The sequence below is a fragment of the Lutra lutra genome, chromosome 3, assembly GCF_902655055.1.
Source record: "Lutra lutra chromosome 3, mLutLut1.2, whole genome shotgun sequence".
Lineage (NCBI taxonomy): Eukaryota > Metazoa > Chordata > Mammalia > Carnivora > Mustelidae > Lutra > Lutra lutra.
Window position 1 is genome coordinate 170852526 of NC_062280.1, and position 25759 is coordinate 170878284.

General features: G+C 36.4%; 1 protein-coding gene across 8 annotated transcripts in view; it reads left to right on the top strand.

The window, feature by feature from the left end:
• The window catches only part of SCEL (sciellin), a 104622-nt gene extending 79722 nt beyond the window's left edge, over positions 1 to 24900 (top strand). For 7 of the 8 annotated variants that reach the window (XM_047720185.1, XM_047720183.1, XM_047720186.1 and 4 more), the window contains 11 exons: positions 72 to 131; positions 275 to 334; positions 483 to 539; positions 8355 to 8417; positions 14199 to 14291; positions 14994 to 15065; positions 16901 to 16975; positions 20630 to 20738; positions 22982 to 23084; positions 24281 to 24310; positions 24554 to 24900. In XM_047720185.1, coding sequence (XP_047576141.1) covers positions 72 to 131; positions 275 to 334; positions 483 to 539; positions 8355 to 8417; positions 14199 to 14291; positions 14994 to 15065; positions 16901 to 16975; positions 20630 to 20738; positions 22982 to 23084; positions 24281 to 24310; positions 24554 to 24570 — 739 coding nt within the window. In that variant the 3' untranslated portion in view covers positions 24571 to 24900. The remainder of the gene's footprint in view (positions 1 to 71; positions 132 to 274; positions 335 to 482; positions 540 to 8354; positions 8418 to 14198; positions 14292 to 14993; positions 15066 to 16900; positions 16976 to 20629; positions 20739 to 22981; positions 23085 to 24280; positions 24311 to 24553) is intronic. The other variant, XM_047720187.1, reaches the window with a different exon arrangement.
• The last annotated feature ends 859 nt before the right edge of the window (positions 24901 to 25759 follow it).

Consider the following 25759-nt stretch of genomic DNA (forward strand, 5'->3'; position numbering starts at 1 on the left):
TTCTAATTCCAGCCAATTTGAACCTGTGTTTTCTCTAACACAAACTTCTTTAATTTTTTTTCTACTTAAAGAAATCAAGATCTTGATAAGCTCATCAGAGTGAATCCTGAAACTCTCACCAACAACCGGAGGTAACAGATCTATATTCATTTTTGTACTTTGGTCAGGAAGAATGTTTTGTTTCATTGTTATTTCAAACAGATTTGTAACCTGAATGCTCCTGCCAAAAGAACTTTATCATTAACCTGCTTGCCTTTTATTTTTCTATTTAAAGAAACCAGGATCTGGATAACCTCATCAAAGTGAATCCTGCAGTGACCAGAAGTAGTCAGAGGTAATCAGATAAAAGCAGTCATTTCATGTTTTCATCTGTCTGTTGCCCCTGGGTGGAGCGGATTTATAATGTTGCTTTATTGATCTAGCCCAACCAAAATCCTATCCCTAATCTGAATTTTTTTTTTTTTCTTTTCTCTTTCAAACAGTGAAGGCTTGGACAATATCATTAAAGTGAAATCTTCAGCTCTCAGAAACCCTGAGCGGTAATTGACTTTGCCTAAGTATCTTGATAGGTCTCAACGTTCTGGTTAGCAATTTTGTTTCCTTCTCTCCCAAAAAAGAGAGGTTTTTTTTTTCTTTTTCTTTAGTGTTCAAGTGAAGACACAATTATAACTCATGTTTCTCCTGTTCAGCAAGGAAACATGTTGCATTCTTCTGGAATCAACAATCAAATCACTCTTGATTCAGTTCTAACTTTTTATTTGCAGTAAGACAACTTAGTATTCCTTGTCTGTAGCAAACGGAGTGTTAAATCAGGAGAAAAAGTATTTTGAGGAATTGAACCAAACTGGTGGCTCATATGGATGACCGTGGAGCATCAGAAAGGATATTTAGGGTCCTCAAAATCACAGGTTCACAGTCTGTGTGGGCTCACAAAATATTACAGCAGATTTTGTCTGTGAACTTCCAGTTTGAGTTCTACAAATATCTTACAGTTTACTATCTTTATATGACATCTTTCACCTAAAGTCCTTTATTAATAAACAATAAGATAATGTAAGCTAATAAGATAATATTAGCTAATGCTCCGGAGTACATTATATTAGAAATTCAAATTCAAATTGTCCACAATGTTATCATGATTAACACAGACCTGAGAACTATAGTCTCAATATTCTAGGCTCAGAAAGCAAGTTAACCTAGGGAAAAGTGCTGCAGACCCGCTGCAAGAAAGAAGACCTTGTAATACACACTCATCGGCCCAGCTCTTCTATCTCCTAGTTTGTTGTCTACATTCGTGCATGATTTTGCCATTTCTGTTTGTATGTTTTTATCACTGTGCTGCTGGGGTCTTTGGAGTAGGCGGGCATAAAGAGGTTTGAAGAGCCATCCCTACTGAGAGTAGCATTTATTGAGCACCTCTTGAGTGACTGGCAATTTCTATACATTTAATTCTTACAACTACCCAAGAGAAATTTATTCACACACCCTGTTTTATAGAAGAGGAAACTGTAGATCAAAGACATTAAATGACCTTATTAAGAAAGAAAACACATCCCAGATCTAAACAACTAAACTCACACCTTTCTGATGTCACTGTCTAGAAGAAGAACAAAAAAATCTATGGCCAAAACAGTTCAGTCCCCCTTTTTCTGTCCACCCTTCATATTCCCCACAGTCTCTTCCCTTCTAAGTCCCCACCTCCCACTCTGCAGCCAAAGGACTACAATTAGAAACATTTATTCTAGAAAGTTATCATGAAAGTAACAGGGAGGAGAGAAAGTAGTCTCCTAGAGGTTTCCTGATAGCTGAAATGACATCAGACTTATGCTGACCCTGCCACTGAGAATTGTATGGAAATATCTTTGTGAAGTAAAACCATTTCTTCATAGTGGTTTTGGTGGGGACAGATTTTTCTTTTCATTAGTAACAGTATGAGGAGGTTCCCCACCATGTTGGAAGTGGTTAGGTTTACTAACCACATGCAGAATCACTAACAGTGATTACTGTAGCCAACTCTTCCCTCAGATTCCACAAAATGTACTACTGTCTCTGACACACACACACACACACACACACACACACACACACACACACACACTTTCCTTTTTATCTCACTTTCCCTTCCTTCCCTCCCTACCTCTGGCAAATGTGCTTTGTTGACAGACAATGGCAACTTTCTCATAAGCGTTATCTTTGCCTATTGTTTATTAGAAGACACTAATTTTATAAAAAGGTAGTTCATATTTCAGCAACTTCTAGAACAATTTCTATAGAAAGAATTTTCCTTATATGGATGAGATTCCTAAGAAAAGGAAATTTTAAAATATTGGCCATCATGTTGCTTTCAGAAGGCAGCCATGAATCCATGAATGTAACCTAAGCAAAGTCTCACTGTTCTTTAGGAGTGACACCAGATTTAATGATGACCAGCCAGGTTGTTCAAGAATTAGAACAGAACAGACGAACAGGAAAGCTGCATATTTAAAAAAAGTGACTTCATTCAGTTGGCACAGCCACCTGCAACTATAATGTATCTATCATACCCACTTGATTTTAGCAGGGCTGGGGGAGGATGGGGTGAGAGTGTGGGAGAGGGGCATTTTAAAGGGTCTCCCAGAGGAATAACAGCCACAGGCATTTTTACATCCAATTCAATGTGACAGGAGCACCGATTATTTAATAGTAGAACAGCAAGCAGTGAATCAGAGTCCTTTTTATGTGACTTTGCTGACATTTCCAGCAGCTGTATATTTAATTCACAGTTAGAGGCAGAATAAACTTTGGTCATCGATCTGAATGTAAGTAGGTATCCCTGAGCTCCTTCGAGGAACACAACAACTTGAACAAATGCAGATGTGCACAGAATTTTCACTTATTCAGGGAGAAACTACAGGGCTTTTAGCAGGGACAGTTTCACATTTTCATGAACCAACATAAAAGGAAGACATTCAATTATCTGTAGCCTATAAACTGCTGCTCCCAAATGAAGATCGAAAAGCAGCTAGTGCCACTTAGGCCTCTACAGTTAGAAAAGGCATCCTTCTGATACCCTGTGTCTTTTGATTGGGGCATTTAGCCCATCCTTCATCTGAAGTGGAAAAATATTCTGAAGTATTTGTATTATTTCACTTCTGTATTTTAAGGGCTTCCTATTGGCTAAAACATACACCTCCAAGTTTTAGTATTCCAACAAGAGAAGAGGTTCTTGCTATCTTCCTAATGCAGATTTCTCATATATCTGCTCAAGAAAGAAAGCTGGGGCGGGGAGGGATAACCCCAACTCTTTCCAGTGCTTCATTCCCCACGTAATCAGTAGGCTATTTTGGGATGTTTCTATCTCAGGAACTAAGACACTTGATCATCCCTGATACTACCATAACCGGATTGTAAATCAGTATCCCAATTGGCCCCTCTGCTGTCAGTTTTGCCTCCTGATCTTCAATCCATTGGCAACAGTATAGAGTGACCTTCCTAAAACACAAATCTGATCATATCATTCTGATCAAATCCAGGGGCTTTCCATTACCATTGGACAATGACCATACTCCTTAACATGGTTTCCAGTCTACCTTATCTTGCCTCCACAGGTTTTCCCACGCCTACCTCCCATCATGCTCCCGCCACCAGCAAACCCCACCCATCCTTCATCTGTACTGCACTAACTTCTACTTATCCCTTAGGTCTCAAAATAGGTGTCTCTTACTTAGCTCTGGGAGGTCCCCTGGACCTACCACACCTGTCTCAGGTGCTTCTTCTAGAAATTCTCAAGCTCTCTGAACTTTGTGTCCCATGACTTTTGTCTCATAGAGGGAATTATTATTTAATCATCTCCAGGAATTGGGTCTGTCTTACTCCCTTCTTTATTTGCAATGCAGAATATAATGCTTGCTCCCAATTAGGCGCTTAACAAATACTTTGTGAATCAAAGGCCAAAATCTCAAACTAATAGAGGACCTTTGATCATCCAGCTACTAAAGCTTATTGCTTTCCAGGTCTAACATTCTGAGCCCCCCAGGAGTGAAATCAGATTAAAGGAATCTGATATCTTATGATTGGTCTGCTTCCTTAAGCCAATGACTATCTCTTGCTCATGACATAATCTCAATCAACCGTGGTGAATTAGAGTCACTAAAATTCTTGGTTACATCTTATATTTAACATACCTATGTTGTCCAATTTCTCTATGCACATGTTAATTTCTTAAATATAAAATATTAAAGCCTCTCTCATTGAAAAGAAATATATATAAATTGAGCCCATTTTGCTGTGTCAACAGAACTGAAGAATTATACCAGTTATCTCACTGTATTCTATACTCCTTTCAGAGAGCCAAATATTCCCTTTGAACTAAAGCTTAATGCCTAAGATTTAGTTCTTGGCACAAAAGAACTGCCATAGTAAATTTTTTATATGGAGGCTCTTAATTTTGCAAATGTGTTTGGTACTCTACAAAAGCAATTTAAGTAAGCTGTAGAGAGAGAAACATATTGCAGCTTTTAATAAATACCTCCCACACCCTCATGAGAGAGGAAGAGCAGTGGTGAGTGAGCTGTTAACTTTCTCTCAGGCAGAGCTTATCTCAAGAGAAGTTGTATAATACCAGACATAGTAATACCTATTTTTTTCTTAATCTGATCTGTAAGGGATGTGTCATCTTCCTTAATGAGACAGTGGAAAACAAATTACATTACTATAGCAAGGATAAATGGCTTATATTGAAAAGTTGTGCTGTGACACTACATAACAGATGACTCCTTCCCCATCCCCCAAATTTTCAAATCTACATTAAAAAAATCTTTTTAGTTGCAAAGGTTAAAATTTCTTTTTAGCATTTCTCACTGTGTCCACAGAGAACTTTCCTTGGAGCTAATTCCAACTGCTCATAAATGTACACAGGTCTTCCTTCCACTGCAACGGCCATGGAGGGGTTCACAATCAAGCTTTTGCTCCACCCTGCTGCCTGGCTCTGGGCTTCTATAAAAATCCTCTTGTCACACTTTGGCTCACAGTGTTTCATTTTCTGCCATAGTGTAAAAGACAGGATGCAGTAGATATGTTCTTAATTAAAGAGTGAAAATTTATTTTTATATCCTTCAACTTGAGCAGTTTATGGGCAATTTGAACTTCTTTTATTGGATCTTCAGATCTAGCTGATGACATCAGTCAAGGTGAACAACCACAGCAAATACACATTCTGTGCTTTTCATAATCTGGAACTTTTCATCTTGCTTTAAATATTGGTATAGATTATTCAGAATAAAATCTTATAATTCACTCTATCAAAGTTGATATGTGATGCTGTTTAATAAAAACACCAAAAATTCTATGAAACCACTAATAATATTGCCTACTCAATGGTTCATAATTACATCAATTTGGGAGCATGCTTCTTTGAAGATGTGCATAGGTTCCAATTTTGAGTTACCTACTTGTACTTATTAGACCTGCTAACTTCTTATTCTTCCTCAGGCCCAAACTCATTCCTGTTCTCCCTCATGATAGCTGGGATCCAAAAATGCTTGGGTCCCGAGGCAAGGGTGGGAGGATACACAGAGATCCGGTATCTGCAGCAGCCAGGAACAAATGGAAAGTACCAGCAAAAGTGAGGATGTCCAGGATCAGACTAACAAACTAAATGTAATTGTGTTGTGAGGGCAGAAGCAGATCTCCGTTGGTTTTCTAGGGTTGTCATAACACATTCCACAGACAGAATGGCTTAAAATAGAAAATTTCTCACAGTGCTAGAGGCTGGAAGTCCAAGAATAAGATGTCTGTAGGATTGGGTCCTTCTGAAGATTGAGAAAGAAGACTATGTTTTTCTCCTTGGCTTCTTGAGGATTGCCTTTATCCTGTATCTTCACGTTGTCTTTCATCTGTGTGTGTCTTCAACCATATTTCCTCTTCTTGTAAAGACACCAGTCCAACTGGATTAAGGCCCACTCCAATGACCTCATTTGAACTTGATGACCTGTGTGAAGACCCTATCTCTAAAGAAGGTCACTTTCTGACCATACTAGCATTAGGACTTCAACATACGAATTTGGTGGGAGAACACAATTTGACCTGTAACAACATCCCAAAACAAGGAAACAAAGCCAGAGTTGAGAGCTCTATATAAAAAAGAAATATATGTAATTTGGGGGTGAGGTAAGGCAGGTTCTGGGTGACTGACACCAATGGAGATGAAATACCCATCACTGCCTTTACTGATCTTTTCTACAAGGTCATGGTGCACACTGTGTCTAGATGTGGGTAGAGCTGACTGCCTTAAAGTTTCAGAGTCTAATGTCTTCCCCTTGGGGCCCCTTTAATATTTTAAGCTTTTCCCAGAGCTAGGTAATGTAGTTAAAGATTTCCCCTGGGGAAGTAGAAAAAGAGAATTTAAGCTTAATTTCCTATTTCAATATGTTTGGAGAATCTTCCATGTACAAGGCCATGTAAGGCCATGGTAATGAGACTCTACTCCCAAGTTGTAGTGAAAACCACCAGTGTCCTTAAAAAATGGCACTCAGTTCATCCTAGGTTAGTAGTGGAAGGAGAATCATTTGCTGGGACAACATTCTAATTCCTCCAAGATTCACAGTTCTGGTGATCTCACTATTTACTACTGCCAACCATCCCAGTTGGCACTCCTAAGAGAGTGGATTATATAACATTATGGTTCATTTTTTCATTTTCTTTCATTACCCCCCAAGTATTAGGTAAAGTATTATTTTAAAATGATAAAAGGAGGACCATTTAATGCCAGGTTATTAAAATAGTACAGTGGTCCCTGGGGCCAAGGATGTAGCTCTAATAATTTGGGGCCAAGGACCATCAGGGTGTCAACAAAAGCCTTCTGTCTCCATTTCCAAATTTGAACGATGTGATCTGGGAGGTTTCCTTACATGGTTCTAGCAGTTATGTTGAGGGAGTAAGTTCTGAATTTTACATCATTCAGACTGCAGCATCAAAGGATTGCGACACTTCTGAGCTAACTTCTGAAATCTTGTGCTTTTGACATGTATTAATTAACATGTTTTCCTGACTATAATTCGCATGAAAAGATAATCTAACTAATTTCTACATTTTCAAAATTATGCAGCTAGTATTTTAAATGTGAACTTTAAGTGTGGCTATGGAATGCTGCTTAATTTACAGATTGATCAATTATTGATGGTTTGGATGTTATGTAAAAAGAGCATTACATCTTGTTACACTGCAAGAACTTTTTATAGTATTTTTCATCCTTACCAATATTAATTTCAGGAGTGATAATCCATACTCTGATTCCATGTACAATAATCTTATTTAAATCTACAATTCATAATCATGAGAAGGGAGATTTATGAAAACTAATGCTAATTAAAAAGGTGAAAAAAAATTAGAGCGGAAGTAAAAATGGAAAGGTAGTCCGTCAAAATATTGGAATCAATGGTGCCTACTGCTGTGTCACCAAACTTCTAGTAATTATTTACTTAGGCTTATTCAGTTCATCCATGACTGGGGCATTGTGCCATGACTTTTATTTACATTAGCTCATTCATTCTCACCACAACCTGATGAAATTAGGTATGATTAGTCTAGTTTACAAAAAGAAGATTAGGAAGGTTGATTAACAAGGAAATAGGGAAAGAGATGACTTCATTGTTTTGACTCCTAAAAGCCTCCTAATCAATTGGGTTCAGGACAAAGGCTTTTCCAAACTCATGGGGGAAAAAAAATCAAGAACCACCAGTGTTGAAACCAAATATATGAATAACTAATGTATAAATAACATACTAGAGGATATTGATATCATGAAAGTATATCAGATCATTACTGTAGCTCAAGATTCAAGAATCTAATTGTCCCATTTATCCTCCGCATTATGAATTGTTTACTAAAATTTTAGGTTTCATGTTTCTGTGATCTACAAAGCTGGAATGAAGTCTCTAATTAAATATCCAAGAATTGATTTCAGATGGGCAGGTGGCTTGGCCTCAAATCTTGACTCTTTTACAAATTAGTTAATTGACCTTGGAAAATTCACTTAGCCTTCCTGAGCCCCAGATGCTGTCCTGCAGGATTTTGTGACAGCTGAATGAAATCATCCATGTGAAAATACATAGTTAGTACTTTGTGACACAAAGTTATTAATCATTAAATGTTAACTTAATGGGACTATAAATTGGTTGTCTATTTTCATACCAGGTTTCTTAAAACTACTAAAACATTAGTTCTTTATTTCTCTATCACACATAATCAGTACTTTTATAAATGAGTTGTATAGATCAATTAACTCAATGTCAGATTTCCAATGTCCCATATGATATACATATTTTATATTTATACATATATATATCATACATGTTAATTATATTTTTCTCCTATAGAGACCAAGACCTGAAAAATGTAATTGAAGTAAATTCTAATGTGCCTAAAAACAAAAATGGAAGGTAAGAGTTATTATAATTTACTTTTTTGTTATCAATCCCATATAAGTCTACATAAATTATATAATCTTAAATCTTAGAAGATTTGCTGAGGAGTCATATTATGGTATTTAGTTATAAATGCTACTGAAATACAAAAATTAATAGTTGATATGGAAAAAAGTTAACAGAATTCAAATTCTGTTGGAATTTCTGTCAAAGAGCCTTCTATTCAATTCCTTCATGTAAAAGACATCATGGAAATTCAAAGCTCTGCACTTGGGCTGTGAAGATTTATTTTTACTTTTTGTTGCTTGGTAGTTTTTCAGTGGTGCAGAAAGCACTCTGGGACTCTCTTCCTTGGATACCTAGTGCTAAAAGAATGCACAAATTCATCACAGCTACAAAACAGGACCTAGTTTTGAAATTTCTTTACACCACAGAGTATAATGGCATTAAAACTGTTGTCCTTTTTTTTTTAAAGGGAAAGTATAGCTTATAGAAGTTTTACTTCATTGTTGTTACAGACTGTTTAAGAAAGAATTAAAATTTTTTTCCATGTTTTGTAATCCTCCCACACACATATAGGAGACCCAAAACCTATAGGTTCTTATTTTTTACCTTTGTAAGGTGCAGTTGTCTTTTCTAGTAAAAAATTTGTATGCAAAGAAATGATATTGTCAATATTGTGTGGAGAGTGGAAAAGCAAAAAAGATCTGGGTCACTTTTTCCCCATAATGTCTAAAAAAGACTGCATCTAATGGGTAGTTTCCTTCTTTCCCTTAATTCCCTACATCATCTTCTGTCTTCTCTTCTTGTGATCACAAAAAAGCCTTTGATAAAATGAGGGAGGGTAAATTTTCAGTAGGATCTGTTTATCTTAGAAAAACATCTATTATTTTGAGAATAGGATTGGGCTTACAATTAACCAGTCTTCCAGATAATTTGACTATTATAAGGAAGTGATCAAGGTAAAAAAAAAATTACAAGTAAATGATCATGTATGCTTAGGGAATGTCTCATTTAATATGATTTGAAAGATGGTCCAATTTCAGTGTGGCTTTTTCACAAAATGGGTTTTATTGGAAGGATTAATGAAGAAATGAAATTGTATGGAACTTTAAGAGCAGGAATGGTAGCATGCCCAGGTCTCATAGAGACCTGAACTGGAAGATTGTTCCTTCTTGGCCAGAGAACATTCCATCAGGAATCCCTGAACACTAACCCTAGTTCCTTATCATTACTGTAACTCAGCTACTCCCTGAATTTTGGCTCATCCCAGTTTTCCTCCCAGTCTTCCTTCTGCCTCTTGGCTTCCTTATTCTCTACTCGGTATCTATTCGATAACTAAGATTTTTTGCTGCCTCCCAGTTTTTGCCTCCTCATACCTGGAGCTTACTTTAGCTTTCTGTGTCTGTTTGGCCTCCTAAAGCAAGGCAGTATAGGTTTGGCCATCTGCATTAAAGATGGTGTGTAGATGGAAAACACCATGGTTGAAAATAAGGTGCACAGTCTCCTTTCCTTTCCAGCAATTTCATCTGTGTCTCCTGCCTTCCATAATCCAATGATGACAGAAATATTTGCAAACACACCCACTCTTTCCCCAGGGAGATGGGAATCAGCACAATCGGTGTCTACATCCAGATGCCTTAACACCACCATTACAAGACATTTGTTGATCCCTGAATTCTGTTTTCAGGTGGTGTTTATTCTCCTTCAGTTCTATCACTATCCTGTATATGTACAATTTCTCATGGTTCTACTATCTAAAAATTAAATGGAAAATGTCACCCCCACCCGGCACTGACACAACCATCATAATAAAAATTTTCACCCAGAAAAGAGTGGAAAGAAGAAATCTCTAGGCCCAACTTTTGTACCCATGGAATGGATTCTGGCTGCAAAAAGGACTGTCAAAATGGGTGAATGGGTAAATCTCGAATAGAAAAAAATTTGAGAAAATTCACAGAGAGTAAGAGACTTGACTAAGTGTGGAAGGTTACTAAGCCAGAGAGGTAGGATGAATCCAAGTGTTATGGCAGCAAATCCTCTCTTACGATTTTTACAATAGAGTACTTTTTAAAAAAATATTTAAAATTTGAAATTTTTACAAGAGCTTAAGACCTTGACATTTTGTAGAAGTAAACCCTAACACATATGATACAAAATAGTGGGCTTTTAATAAGAATTTTATTCTTTATGCAAAAGAGATTTATAAAGTTTGTAGGGGCATAGATGTTTATCCATTGAAATTGTTTTATGGTATTTAACGTCAGGCTGCCAAGTTTAATCTAGTAAGACGATGGAAATCTAGATAAGAGTCTTGGGCCAATGTGCTAAACAGACTTGATTCACTTTAGGAATGCATTCACTTTGTATAGTAATTGAATGTCCGAGTAAATATATGTTCCTAATCTGTATATGCATGCAGGTATGCAACCATCACCACAATCCATTTTAGAACATATTTGTCACCAAAAAGAGACCCCATATCGTTAGCAGTCACACATAGTTTTCTCCCCAACCTTTCATCCTAGGTGACTGCTAATCTACTTTCTGTCTCTGTGAGTTGCCTATGCTGAACACTTCATATAAGTGGAATCATACAGTATGTGGTCCTTTATGACTGGCTTCTTTCACTTTTTGTAATGTTTTCAAGATTCATCCATATTATAACATATATCAGTACTTCGTCTTTTTATTCCCAAATGGTACTTATTCCATTGTATGGCTAAACAGCATTTTGTTCCTTCATCAATTGATGGGCATTTGAATTGTTTTTGACTTTGGGGTTGTATTCAACTATTGTGAACAATGCTGTATACACAGCTTTTTCGGGGGATGGGTATCTTTTCATTTCTCTTGGGTATATATTTAGGAGTGGAATTGCTAGATTGTATAGTAAATCTGTGTTTAACTATCTTAGGAACTGCCAGACTGTTTTTCAGATCAGCTGTACAATTTTATACTCTCGTTGGCAATGCATGAGGGTTCCAGATAGGTAAATTTTCAGGGTGAATTTCCACTGCAGGAAACATTTTCTCAAGAGCAATTTCATTAAGAATTCTGTAAGATCCTACACAGTGTTTGAGTTTATATTTTGTAGAGTTGTTATTTAAGAGACAAAACTATGACCATTAATTGGAAGTTATAATTCAATAATTTTTTTCAATGAAAAATAGATTCTTAATCATAAAATTGTTTTTTAACAACAAACATTGTGAGTCATGAGTTCTCCTTTATGAGGATTATTCAAGGCATACTTGATTTGTACCGGTTCCCAAATTTTAGTGCATGTCACAACCACCTGCTGACCCAGGGATCACACTTTGAGAACCAGTGCTCTTTTTGGTAAGATGTTGGGCTGCCCAACCTCTAAGGTGTTAGTTTTCAACATTCACTTGCATGTGAGATTCACCAGAGAGGCTTAAAAGAATCCCAGTACCTAAGCTGCAATTCAAGCTAATTAAACCAGAATATCTGGTGGTAAGACCCGTAGCATTAATAAAAGCACTACAGGGGGCAGCTGGGTGGCACAGTGGGTTAAATCCTCTGCCTTCGGCTCAGGTCATGATCTCAGGGTCCTGGGATCGAGCCCCACGTGGGGCTCTCTGCCCAGCAGGGAGCCTGCTTCCTTTCCTCTCTCTCTGCCTGCCTCTCTGCCTACTTGTGATCTCTGTCTGTCAAATAAATAAATAAAATCTTAAAAAAAATAATAAAAAAATAAAAGCACGACAGGTGATTTCACTGGTTGCCAAAGTATTTTCTAACTATTTCTATGGTTCTAAATAATAATAAAAAAAAAATAGATCACCACTTATTGGCATCAAGATAGAATTTCCTGTGTAACATCTATCACCATCTCACGAAGAGCAAAGAAAGACTTGGCAACAATCACAGACCCTAGAACACTAGAAAGACATGATGATTTTGTGAAAGATATATCCTGGTTCTGATTCTGGAACTGAGAAAGGACATCAGTGGAAAAATGGATGAAATACAAATGAAGTCTATAGTTTAATTAATAGTATCGTACTGATGTTGATTCCTTAGTTTTGACAAATGTACCATGGTTATGTATGATATTAGTATTAGGAGAAGCTAGGTGAAGGGGTGACACGGCTTGGCCACATCGTCTTTGCACTTTTTCCACACATTCAAAGTTACTCGAAAATAAAAGATCTCTCTCTTTTTTTAATTAGTCTGTCATCTTCCAAACCTAGTGGCAGAGCAAAATCCATCAAAGAGTTTGTTGTTCCACATTTCAAATTGGTTTACTAGTGTTTGGGTTTTATTCACAATTATAAAAATTAAATCTTCACGAAGGCATTGTTATTAATCTCATAAACACAACTAGGAAATGCTACTCATATTATCACTCTGTCTGGGCTGCCATAACAAAAATACCACAGACCAAGTGGCTTAAACAACAGAAATTTATTTTCTAACAACTCTGGAGGCTGGAAGTCCAAGGTCAAGGTGTTGTCAGGTTTGGCTTCTACTGAGGCCTTTCTCCTTGGCATGCAGATGGCCACGTTCTCACAGCCTTGCATGGCCTCTCCTCTGTATTTGTACAAATACACGCACATCTCTTCTGTCGCATCCTCTGCTTAAAAGGACACAAGTCCTATGGCCCCACCCATGACCTCACTTAACCTTTTTTTACCTTCTTATAGGTTCTGTCCGCAAATCACATTGAGCGTTAGGGTTCCAAGATATGAATTTTGGGGGGAGACAATTCAGTCCATAACAATACTGTTTACAAATTACTTCCCTTTCTTATTTGCTGATTTTGCTAACTGGTGATACTTGATTTTATCCTGCCTATGATGGTACAAACACATTTCAAACTCATGGACAACCTTTATTCTTTGAAGCAGTTTATCTGTTAAAATTGGGTTTTGTTTTGTATATGATATGATTTGAATATTTCCAAACAACTGCTAGTTAGGTTAATAATTCCTGGAATGACATATTCTAATAATCAGGTTAGAAAATCTTCTAATGTAAATTCTACTTTCTCATTACTTAGTAGCATTTTAATGTAGCTGTATGATTTGTGAAACATCCAACCTAAAACTTGAAGATGATCTTCTGTATGCCAGAGATAATATGCGAACAAATGTTTTCCTCTTCTTTAAGAGCTATCTGGGAATGGAAGGAACAGCGTGTTTAAAAATGATAAGGCTTGATTAGGATCAAAACTATCCTCTTGGTTTTCACATCTCTTCTATATCAGAGTTTACTAAACTGCAGGGAGAAAAGTGGCTAAAATTCTAAAGCTATTTCTGCTTTAAAATTTTCCTCTGTTCCAGAGAAAAAAGAAAATATGCCTACACTTTGTTAAGCATAGTGACATATTTTAGTTAACTGAAATCTAGGTCAGGGTTCTGTAATCCTCAAAATATTGCTTTCCATTAAAAACAAGATGGAAACTGTAATTTCCAAAAGCAATCCCTGGATAATTTTCATCAAGTTGATAAGCTCAAGATATACAAGAGAAGCTTTCTACAGTGGCACTGCTGGTGTGACAATGTTACTGGAACCAATTTCAGATGACTTCTGCCCTTGGTGAAAAGGTATTCTATCCTAGTGTTAGAAAATATGACACATGCCTGAGGATTATTCTTAAAGGTAAGACAGTGGTTGCTGTGGAGAGTAATTCTATTCGTGTATCTGCACAGAAACCAGAAAAATATAATGAGGTTCACTGTATGTAAAGAATGTTAATTGAACAAATTTAAGAAAAACAAAAAACTTCTAAGTGGCCTTCGAAATGCCAAATATTCGCGTTTGCTTTCCCAGGCTAGATGGCCAAGTCAATGGATCCACGGATGCTTTGAACAACCAGCTCACTGGCACTCCTGCCCATTCGTATGAAGCCAGGAAGAATCTCAGGTACTGTAGCCAATTATAAAACAAATGACAGGACTACTCTCCTGTTTTTATAAATCATCTTATATATAACCTGACCCCTCCTTTGAAATGCGTAAGTTTCTAATTTTATCAGTGGCTGTATGTAAACCGCTTCACACAAAGGCATTAAGTCAGAAACTTAGTCATTGGGAAGTTTTGATATCTGGATAGGAAAAGGCAAATGTAATTTTTCCCTGAAATTTTTACCTTTTTTTTTTTTTTGAAGAGCCTCTTTGTGACAGTAGTGTTGAGATTCTCTAGATAGATTTAAAGTTTTCATTAAAATGGATGTTATCATGTTAGTTCATTAAGGTCAACTTTTTGAGGTTTGTGGGGCAAGAGATGGTTTGGAAATATGAATGAGATACCAGGGAAACAAACACCAAAATGTATGATACAGATACTCCGAATAATCTTCATGCTCTACAGCAGATATTCTGAGTGACCAATTTTCATAGCATTCTGGAAGTAGGCCAAGACAGTGGAAGCTAAGAATAAAATAGGAGATATGCAGATATTTTGCAGAAGTGGGTTAATACCCTTTTAACAATTACATTTCAAAAGTTATAATTTAAAAGGAATATATAAGCACTATTTGTTTGCACTGAATTGGATAACAGCCTAATTATTTTCGTTATCCTTGTAACTAAACTTTAAACATTAAATAAATGGTTCATATTGCAGCTTCAATGCCGAAACCAGGCATGCAGGACCAAAGGATACCTTTGTGTATACAAGGACATATGTGGAGAACAGGTACTGGAAATTTATTTAAAATATTTTGCTCCATTTATTCCAATTTTGAAATAATCTGTGTGTAAGAAGAGATGCTATTATTTTGGAGTAAGCTTGTTTTTTTTTTTTTTTGTTTTTTTCAATTAGAAGACCATTTAAGAGTATACTAAGTTCTAGGCGTATAATTCTTTATAATAGCTCCAATGTTAAGTTTTTGGCAAATAATCATAAATAGTCATTGGTTGAACCAAATACTTGAATTTAACAACTGTATACATAATAGGATAACCATTTGTCAGTTATCACATAATTGTATGTAACTATTTGTCTATAACAAGCTTTATAAAATCATGCAATACAAAATGACTCCATTATTTCTATGGTAATTTTAAGTCCCACTTTAATTAAATAACTCTAGTTCTATCTCCTCTTGTTTATTTCCAATCTGAAATAGGGGGTATTATTTTTAGTAGATACACTCTGGCTCAACTTACAGAGAATTGGTATCTCCAAAAATCTGCTGCTTGGGGTGATGAATGTTGAGGAAAACATCAAACAAGGTCATTCATTCATAACTCATTCCATTTCAGGGAGTTTAAAAATAAGAATTAGCCTAACTGTGGGGTAATATACTGATGGGGACTACAAATATGATCTATGTGACATATGTGTTAACCAGAGCCCATTTCAAAGAAGGGAGGGTATCTGTGGAGAAGGGTCCCTGAAAGGACTCAAGGAACTTCATTATATGTCAGAAAGTGGACAATTTTCCAAAAAGGGTTTTTCAAACCACACATAAGTTACCTTGTAAAATGTAGCTTCAAGTTTGATTTTTCTGTCGAATCTAATTCTCTCTAAATTGTACACTGATGTTGCGGTATAGTGTGGAAATCCTGGCATCAGATTTGGGATTGAATCTCTATCATTTACTAACCATGTAGTCTTGGCAAAAGATACTTAATTTCTTCACATCTCAGTTTCCTCATCAACAAAATGGGAGTAATAATATATGTATGTATCTTGCACAAATGTGTGCAAACTCTTACTTAGCATTGTGGGTTATGTATTCTGACAACAGTCTGCCTGCCTGTGGGCAGTTTGAAGGGAGAGAGAGATTTCCTATTTACAAATCCCAGGGGAAGGTTGTAGAATTACCACTCACTGTATGAAGTAATAGCAATGTATTGCTTCCAGCCGTAATATACTCCAGGTAGCATAAGTACTGGGAAGCAATTATGAGCGGCCAGCTGGTTAGTGAATTGCCAGATTCCGTTTGTCTCCCGGAAAGACTGACATTTACAAACTGGGGCAGTCTGAGAAATGGAACAAAGAGGACTTAAAATTACTTTTTTTTTTTTTTTTTTTGCTTTCATTCTGGACCATTCTTTTTTGGGTGTTTTCAAGTAAAAACAGCATTTCTACCTAAGAGTCTCTGCTTCCCTACCTGAATGGTGAGGTTCGTAGGTGCTTACACTGGTTCGCGCTTTGTGTATTTCCTTTTCTCTGTTAGATACATGTGGCTTTCTTTTCGTAAATGAATAAGCGAGGGGCAAGTATAAATTTCATAAGAAATAGTAACTTCTTATCCCATTCACCCTTGTCCCTGTGCTCTTGCCCTATTCTCTGTTTACTTCAGTAGGTATGTCAACTTATGTCATCTTAGAGGTGGCTTGTGTGTTAGATCTTCTCTGTATTAAAAAAAAAAAGACATTAGTACATGATGTTGGTAACATCACAGAGAAGAATAATAAGGCTGCATGAGGAGGTGTGTGTGCTTCGTCACCTGCATATCGGTGTGTACAAAAAGACTATGGAAATAGCCCAATTCTCACATGTCCATGTGTGTTTGTTTCTAGTAAATCACTGAAGGATGGATATCAGGAGAACATCTCTGGAAAATACATACAAACTGTTTATTCAACTTCAGACAGGTGAGTTTGTCTGTATTTCCACACCTAAAAGTATGTATACACACATACTTACACGGACGTATGTACACTTATATAGACATATATGTGTGTATATACACTTTTAGAGGTAATATATATTTTATTTATTTTACTGTATATGTATATATATATGTATGCATACATATATGTTCATATATAATATTTTATATTCACATTTGATATTTATATATATATATATACTATTGAAATATGTGATTCTTGTTGTCCATTGTACTTAGAGATGGCACTCCTGACAGTTACTGTTACATACGTGTACGAATGGAACAATGTACAACAACCTCTGCAACCAGGAATTAATTCTTTGACTTCCTGGCTATTGCTGCTCTTGATTTTGATGTCCTTGATGTACTTGATTCCAACAGAGCTTTGCACACCTTGCAGCTTCTTCACAGACCAGGCCCTAGGCTGTTGCTGATTCCCAGGAATCCCTGTTAATGCCACATTTTTAGTGTCTAGGCTTCATTGCATCACTTGACTCCACCCTCAACCCTCCCTTCTTCTGGTTTTCAAAACCCAGCTTACTTACCCACCGCTGCGTCGATATGCTGCTATGACCCACTCTGGGCCCACTCTCAGTTCTCAAGACAGGGATTACAGTGCATATCAAGTTAGTTCTGGGAAAGAGACGCCAGGCTTTTGCTGTTGGTGATCCTTTTTTACCGTTTAATGTTCCGTGGGGCACATAGGTGATGCTCATGAGAATATAGCCTGAAGATTTCCAGTGGACAAAATGAAAATAATTAGCATTTCAACCCAACCACCGGAAAACCAGCTATAGTGCAAATGTACAACATTCTATGGATGGTATTTCTTTATAGCAGAGGCTGGACATATGACTTATGAGGGTGAGGGCTTGTCTTATTTTTATGCACAGCCTCAGCCTGTAATGCAGTGTTTGGCACCTAGCAGGTACTCAGTAAATGTTTTCAGAAAAAGAAAACTAATGCTCTGTTTGCTACAAAAAACACAGATAGGCCAGCCATCAAAATTATATCCTTTCTGTCTCTTTTATAAGTTCTTGTAGTACCAGTGATCTTTCTAGCGTCTTGCCTTTAAGTCACACTGCCTTGAGGAATAAAGTCATCCCTGCAAGCATTAGAACTACAAATACTGTCTAGATAACTAAAAACCACAACAAATTAAAAAAACAAACAAACAAACAAGGTTTGGGTTTTTTTTTTTTTTTTTTTTTTCATAATGCTTTGAAAAAGGTCTTTGACTAACAGTATGATCTTAATAAGGACAATACCAACATCAGGGCTTTCTCTTGGCTCATATTGTTATTATTAACTTAAGGAAGGAAAACATTCTTCACAAAAGCATTGCTCTTAATGTGAAGAATTTCAGTTCTGTTACTCAAGTGGTCCTTGAAATTTTTCTTAGTCCTCAGAGCAAAAGTCAATTCTCTGTAAGACCAGCCAAGCAACTTTTTTTGTTGATTATTGTGTGAAATTAGGTGAATCCCCAGAGTTCTTATCTAAGCATTTCAATCCCATTTAAAGTGGCTTCCCCCTTTACAAGATAAAGACTAATTCCTTTGCACAATTATTTAAGGGCCTTTAGAACTTGCTCCTTCTGAATATTAACTGATGTTTAATGACTCCAGATACCCTCTTGGGTATATCCTGTTCACTCTGTTGAATTCCTCTCTCCTGTCCCTCTACGCCTCGCTGAACTCACCTTGAAGTCCCCTCTGTCTTCAAGCTTTAACTCATGTGGCACTTTTTCCAGCAAGACCTCCCTGACTCCATGCTGGGGAATAGTTGCTTCGTGGGCCACGGTCTCCTAATTCTCTCCATCTATCCATAATATGCTGTGATCATCGAATCATACACTTGGCTGCCCTCATGAAAAGAAGGAGACCATCTCACTCTTCTTTATATTCCCAGCTCCTCCCTCAATGCCTCTGGAATGGAAATAGAGTAGAGAGTGCCTGTTTTCTACTCTTCAAGAGCTTGCCGTCTTACAGGGGAAATTTAAGTGTGTGTGTACATATGTATGGATGTATATGAGTTATACATAGGAAAGTGCTTGCCAGGAATATATACCCAAGTACCTTTAGAGTTAATTGAAAGAGGAAAATATTTATTGATATACATAAGGACTAGGAAGACATGGCTTAGAATGACCCAAAGTATAAAATTAGACAGTATTCTTCTACTTGAATCTTCTCTCCTATCTCCTCCTTCCATTCATTTTCCCTCCTCTCTGCTTCTGGTCCTGGGCTTGATCCTAGGATCAAGGCTCCCGGGCATGACTAGTTCACTTTTCCACAGGGAGTCTGATAGTCTTCGTGGGCAGGTCTAGGTAGCACAGGGACTCTGGAGCCACACTGCCTTCACTCAAATCCTGCTGCTGCCACTCAACTAGCTGCATGACTGGAACAAATTTCTTACCCTTCTATGCTTTAGTTTCTTCTTCTGTAAGCTGATGTAAAAATAGTAGTACCTGCTTTTCAAGACATGTGGTGAAAAATAAATGAGTTTAAGTGAGCCAAGTGCGTGGAAAGCACACTGCCTGCATAAAGCAGATTAGCACTCTATAAGTATTGGTTATTTAAAAAAATATATTTATTTTAGAGAGAAGCACGCATGGAAAAGGGGAAGGGTGGAAGGGAGGGGCGGAAGGAGTCAAGCAGGCTCCACGTTGAGAATGGAGCCCAAAGTGGGGCTCCGTCTCATGACCCTGAGATCATGACATGGGTCAACACCAAGAGTCAGAAGCTTAACTGCCTGAGCCCCCCAGGTACCCAGTATTGGATATTTTTATTTTATCACCCCATTGTATATTCTACTATGGAAATTTCAGGCCTGCCTGCTAATACCCTGAAACTAGTAAACTTTGCAAGGTTTTTACATAAGACAGTTCTAGTACCTTCCCAAAGGAAAAGAATTACAGAGCTGTTGGCCTTTTGTAAGGTGCTGGCCCGAGGTCTTTGGGACTTGCTGATCGTATCTGTGGTTCATGTTATTGGACACTATTTTTTGAAAATAAATAACAAAACTCTTTTCCTCATCAAATTTGTGGGTTATTTCTTATTGGAGAACATAAATTTGGTCATGAAAGCTAGCCCTGTATTCTGAGTCTTAAAAGACACCAAGAGATTATAGGCAGTTGTAGGGGAACATTATGGGGACTGTAGACCCTCGAGTCTGGGGTAATATGGACCCATCATTTGTGAATTTACCAGAATATTTTTGAGTGGATTTGTATTTTTGTCCTATTGAATGTTTCGAGACCTAAAATTTTATATTAATCTACTGTATAATTTTTTCTATGATATATGCAAATTAATAATTCAAAACCTCTTCTAGCTTCAAGGGGTAATCATGACCTAGTTCAATTAAGAAACTGTGAACATCTTTGCCCTGCCCAGATGCACCCTTGATTGCTAATGAATTAATAATTTGAGACTTTCCTTCATGTTAATTCTTTGATATTTTGAGGTAACTAGAAGAATCAATTCTATCAATAGAATAAGTAAGTCCCAAACTTTTCTTGATTTTACACAAAGTATCAACAAAATTAACATATCGTTTCTACATGACTTTATGGGGAAAACATCCATCTCTTGCATGATGACAAATTTATTTGTAATTCCTTACATCCCTATAGGTCTATCATTGAAAGAGATATGTGTACTTATTGCCGGAAACCTTTGGGCACAGAAACAAAAATGATTTTAGATGAATTACAAATTTGCTGCCATTCCACTTGCTTCAAGGTAAGGACATGTTTATTATAGTTAATGAAATGTAAAACTGCATAATGATGGCTGGAATAAAAATAATTATTTAATGAAATACATGAGATGAAGTTAAGGCCTTCAGAAACACTCTCATCCACATTAATAATGCACTACTTAAATATTTCTCAGAGTTCTGCAGCTTGAACCTCAAAGGTTTATAATTGCTATCTTGGCTTTAGGCTTAGAGTTGATTACTGACACATTTATTACTCTTACCCTAGAGATTTAAATCTGTAAAAATATAAACACTTGTCCTCTTTATAAAAGCTTTTGCAACATTTTAATGAATCATACATTGCATAAAAAAGTCACAAAATCCAAAAAGAAAAAGAAATTTTTGAGAAGAAACCTAGCAACTTTTTACATGAGGCATGCGGTTAGGACTGATAGGCTTAATAGTTGAAACTCAGTCTGCTTTTGAGAACATGGTTAGTTGTAACTAATTGTGGCTTAGTGTAATAAAAATAAAGCTTATGTAGAAGAATGCTTCAGTTTGTGCTCATATGCCATTTCTTTTGCTTCTCACAATAATATTGGGTAGGTCAACATGACAGTTGTTGGTGTAACTGGATGAGCACTGGATTGGGAGTCTGAAGGCCTGAGGACAAGTTTTCACTTCCACAAGCTGTGACTGTCATTTTGGACCAGCCCCTAATTAGCTTGGCTTCAGTTTCCTTTTCTGTTAAATGAGGTAGCTGACTAGACTAGTGGTTCTCAACTTGGCTGTACATTATAATCACCTGGGGGCAGTTAGGAGAAAAATAGACTGCTTAGGACCAGTCCCAGTTAAATAAAAAACTCTCAAAGATTCCTGGGCATTGGTATTTTTAAAAGCTCCTTGGATAGATCCAAGGGCAACCAATTTAAGAATCATTTGCCTAAATCCAAGTGTCCTTTCTGTGCTGACCTTCTGTGGTTGTTATAAATTACCTAATGTGATCAAGCACCTGTAATTCTTTAGACAACTGATTGCTTCTCCTTCAATTTGCTTTTAGACAGTGACACATAGCAATCAGATATATGATGCCTCATTTTGAGAAGAAAAGTCAAATTTTAGGCCACAATTTATAGAATTCCATATAAAGTAAAATGTGAAATTTGCACAATTAATTATGGGAAAATGAAATTTCCTTTTAGTTGTGAAAATTTACTCAATAAAACAAAAGTTAGTCCACAGATCTTTATTGAAAGTTATTATGCAGAAAACTTTAAAATAAAATAATTCTCCCATTTATTTTTTTGTAAATAACAATAATTTCCATTTATTGTATTTTTTAAAAAGATTTTATTTATTTATTTGACAGAGAGAGAGATCACAAGTAGGCAGAGAAGCAGGCAGAGAGAGAGGGGGGTAAGAAGGCTCCCCACTGAGCAGAGAGCCCGATGCGGGCCTCGATCCCAGGACCCTGAGATCATGACCTGAGCCAAAAGCAGAGGCTTAACCCACTGAGCCACCCAGGCGCCCCATTTATTGTATTTTGGATGATTTATTTCCATTTTTGGTTTAATTATAAAATACTACTGAGAATAAAAATGTCGCCACATTCCTCGGAAAAGAGGTATTAGTCTTATAGCCATGATAATAGAGAACCACCTGGACTTGTTTAAGCATGTTGAATTGATCAATGACAATTTGCTGCAGTGAACTCACCTCTGAAAGCCATCCAATCAGTAACAGCCTCATGCCTGAAAGTCAGCCATCCAGCAGTGAACTTGTTTCCAAAGAACACAGGTCAACATTTTTCTACCTCCATAACCAACACAATGCAAAACAAACTGTTCCCTAAAGCCTATTTAAGATCACAGGTCTGTTTTGTCCAGTGAGACTCTAAGCAGACAACATAATTTGTCCTTAGCAAGCAAGCGATACGCTTTATGTTTTTGTTTGAGATATTGAGTGGTGATCTTGTTGTTGGCATTAACCCATTTTTGAAAAATTATATCTACTCTGTTGTGAGTTAAATAGAAGTTCCGGTGCTAATATGCCCTGAAATGCACATTTTCAGCGTAGCGAGATGTTGTGAGAGTTTGTTTGAAAAGTTCAATGTTTGGCTTCTGGACAAGTACATTCTCACAATCCCTGTGGGTTCTCTTTCATCTGAGCATTACTGTGTAGGACGGTACTGAATGAAGTGAAAGGGCTTTTCTATCCTGTTGCACTAAGAATCTAGACGCCATGTATAATACATGTTAACTTCATATATCTTTTTTTTTTAAAGTGTGAAATATGTCAACAGCCTTTGGAAAACCTACAAGCAGGTGACAGTATTTGGATTTATAGACGGACAATACACTGTGAACCTTGCTACTCTAAAGTTATGGGTAAGTGTTAAGCACTTTAAGAAATGATCACTTTTACAAATAATAATGAGCACTTGATGTTGTTGAAATGAAGATTTTCATTTCAATAAATGTAAAGTAAATAAAGTAAAAAATACTTAAATAAAGTAATAAAGTAAAAAGTATTTTATTAATTATACTTAGTTAAGAATTCAGCTGAAGGTAGTTATACTATCATAGTGTTTTAAAGTATAAAATCAGTCAACATGTATTATTGTCGCCTGATATCAGACCAGACATAATACAACTAAATAATGAAGCCACTTAATTCGGGAAGTTTTTTTATTTTTTCCAAACAAAAATAAAGATCTTCTTTGTTCAAATAAGTGCTTGACTTGAAGTCCATTTCTGTGAATGACCTATTATTTTTGCACTGAAATATAATTTTGTACCTAATTTAGTGATTACACAAATCCTTTAATGTTATTTTTAAATGCAAGGTTTAGAGCTAGTTCTATATAATTTTATATTAATATAGCATCTAAGTATTTTTTAATGTGCTCTTAATTGTCATAAATGATATGAGAAGAAAACACTAAGGACTGGCATTTTTAACTCATTTTCTTTAAACAGTGTGAAAACTTTAAAAGTTGATCTTAAAGCTATGTGCAATGTACACTAAGATAGTAAAATAAAATCCTATGAAACTTGAGTAGTTTTTAATAACCAGTGTCAGCATTTTATTTTTTAATTCAATGGTACATAGAATAACCGAGGTGATATTGGATACCAGGTCAACAGCCCTACATGGGGGCAAGTTCCCTGACATCTTACTGGTGTGGTGAATAAAAGAGGAGCATGTGGGATTCTTCCATGGGATCCAAAATATGGAATTTAATGACAAATGTGTGATGTTAATGAGGTACTGGGAGGCTGCATCTGGAAAATGTTCTGAGAAATACTCAGAAACCCACGTTCCATCAGGCTGCAGTATCAATTATAAGAACAAACCTAATTATATTCACACTTTGCTTTCTATTTCCTGCTTTCCCCAGCCAGTTCTCATATTCTGTTTTCTTCCTAATTTAGCAGACTTATTATGATCCAGTATTGTATCAAAGGCCTTGGTGTGCATGGTGACAATCTGAAACTTTCAGTCTTCTAGAAATCCATGGCATGGATTGGGAGATATGATTACCAGAATACTCAGAAATCTTTGTATCTTCCTCCCTGTCTAGGTGCACTCCACAGGCATTGCCTTTTTTATAGTACGTATCAGTTGTCAAGACACGACTCTCAAGACATCTCATAAGTACAAGTACCAGGCATTGGTAACTTTGTGTTTATGGTGTCTGACCAAAAGCCATAGTGATGAATGCAGTAGAAAGAAAACATTAAATGCTTAACCCACCACTACCCCGCCAATGATAGTTATTTAACATTTTTTAATTATAGGCTTATGTTTGTACTGAAGCTGTATTTCTAACTGTTATTTTCTTTCAAATTTTCAGCAAAGTGGATTCAATAATTCTGGCACATGGAAATCAAGAGAAAAGCGTACATTAAGAAGTTACACTTTTATTTTAAGAATATGTCATCTAGAAAAGCATTTACACTGAAGATTGACTCTTGTGTCTAACAATTCTGCTATTGCACAAATAATCTAATTGCCTTCAATAAGGTCATGTACAAAAAGCAAACCATCTGGTGTCTGGCTAGATTTAGCCATGAAAAATTCAAGAGGTTCCAGCTACCAATGTCCAAGGAATGATCGTTCTGAGGGCAGTGAGCTGTGTCAACCCTAACTAGGTCCATGTCTGTCCCCTATGTGTGTGTGGACATTGTGGTTGCCGTTATAGAAGAGTTTCCTTTTTCTCATCTTTGTTTCCCTAAGGATTTGGATTTACAGACATTATTGACATCCTGACAAACTGTCAAAAAAGCAAAATATGTTTCTTTTATGCTCAAAAGAAATGTTGATAGAAATTTTTTATGAAGTTTGGCAGAAAGATGTTTCATATAAAGTTGTATGAACCTCAGAGAATCACTTGACCCTTCCAGACAAAATGATTTCTAAGGTCCCTTTCTGTTCCCCAGATTATCTGATTCTAAAGCAAGTGTTGTTTTCTTCTCAAAACTACATTTGAATATGTTTGTTAAGTATATTGAACTAAATAGTACATTCTAAACAATTTGATGTTATCCTTCAATTTGCCACAGATATAATTTTTATAGAATGTTTTAAAAATAGACATGATTTATGGGTAATGGGAAAAAAAATCACATGATGTGGATAGTTTACATATTATAAATTGTTCAATTTTCTTTCATGTATTTCAAAATCCAGGTATATGAATAATCTCTGAGAAATAATGGTTGTGGATTACAAAGACATGTTCTTCTGCTTTTGTATACCTATTCATACTACATAGCACTTTACAGTTACAGACAGCATATAAATAAAAATAAAATGAACTACCAGTTACACAGAATCTTTTTATGGAATGTCTATAAATATTCACTGACATTGATGTCATCAGTTACAGAGATCACAATTTATTATATTCTATGCCATACTGGTTAACTTAATTCTTTAACTACTTGAACTATAGTTTTTATTTTATTATTATCATTTTTTTTTTTGAGAGAGAGAGAGAGAGAGAGAGAGAGAGAGAAGTGCAGTGGGGGAGGGGCAGAGGAAGAGAGAAAATCCCGAG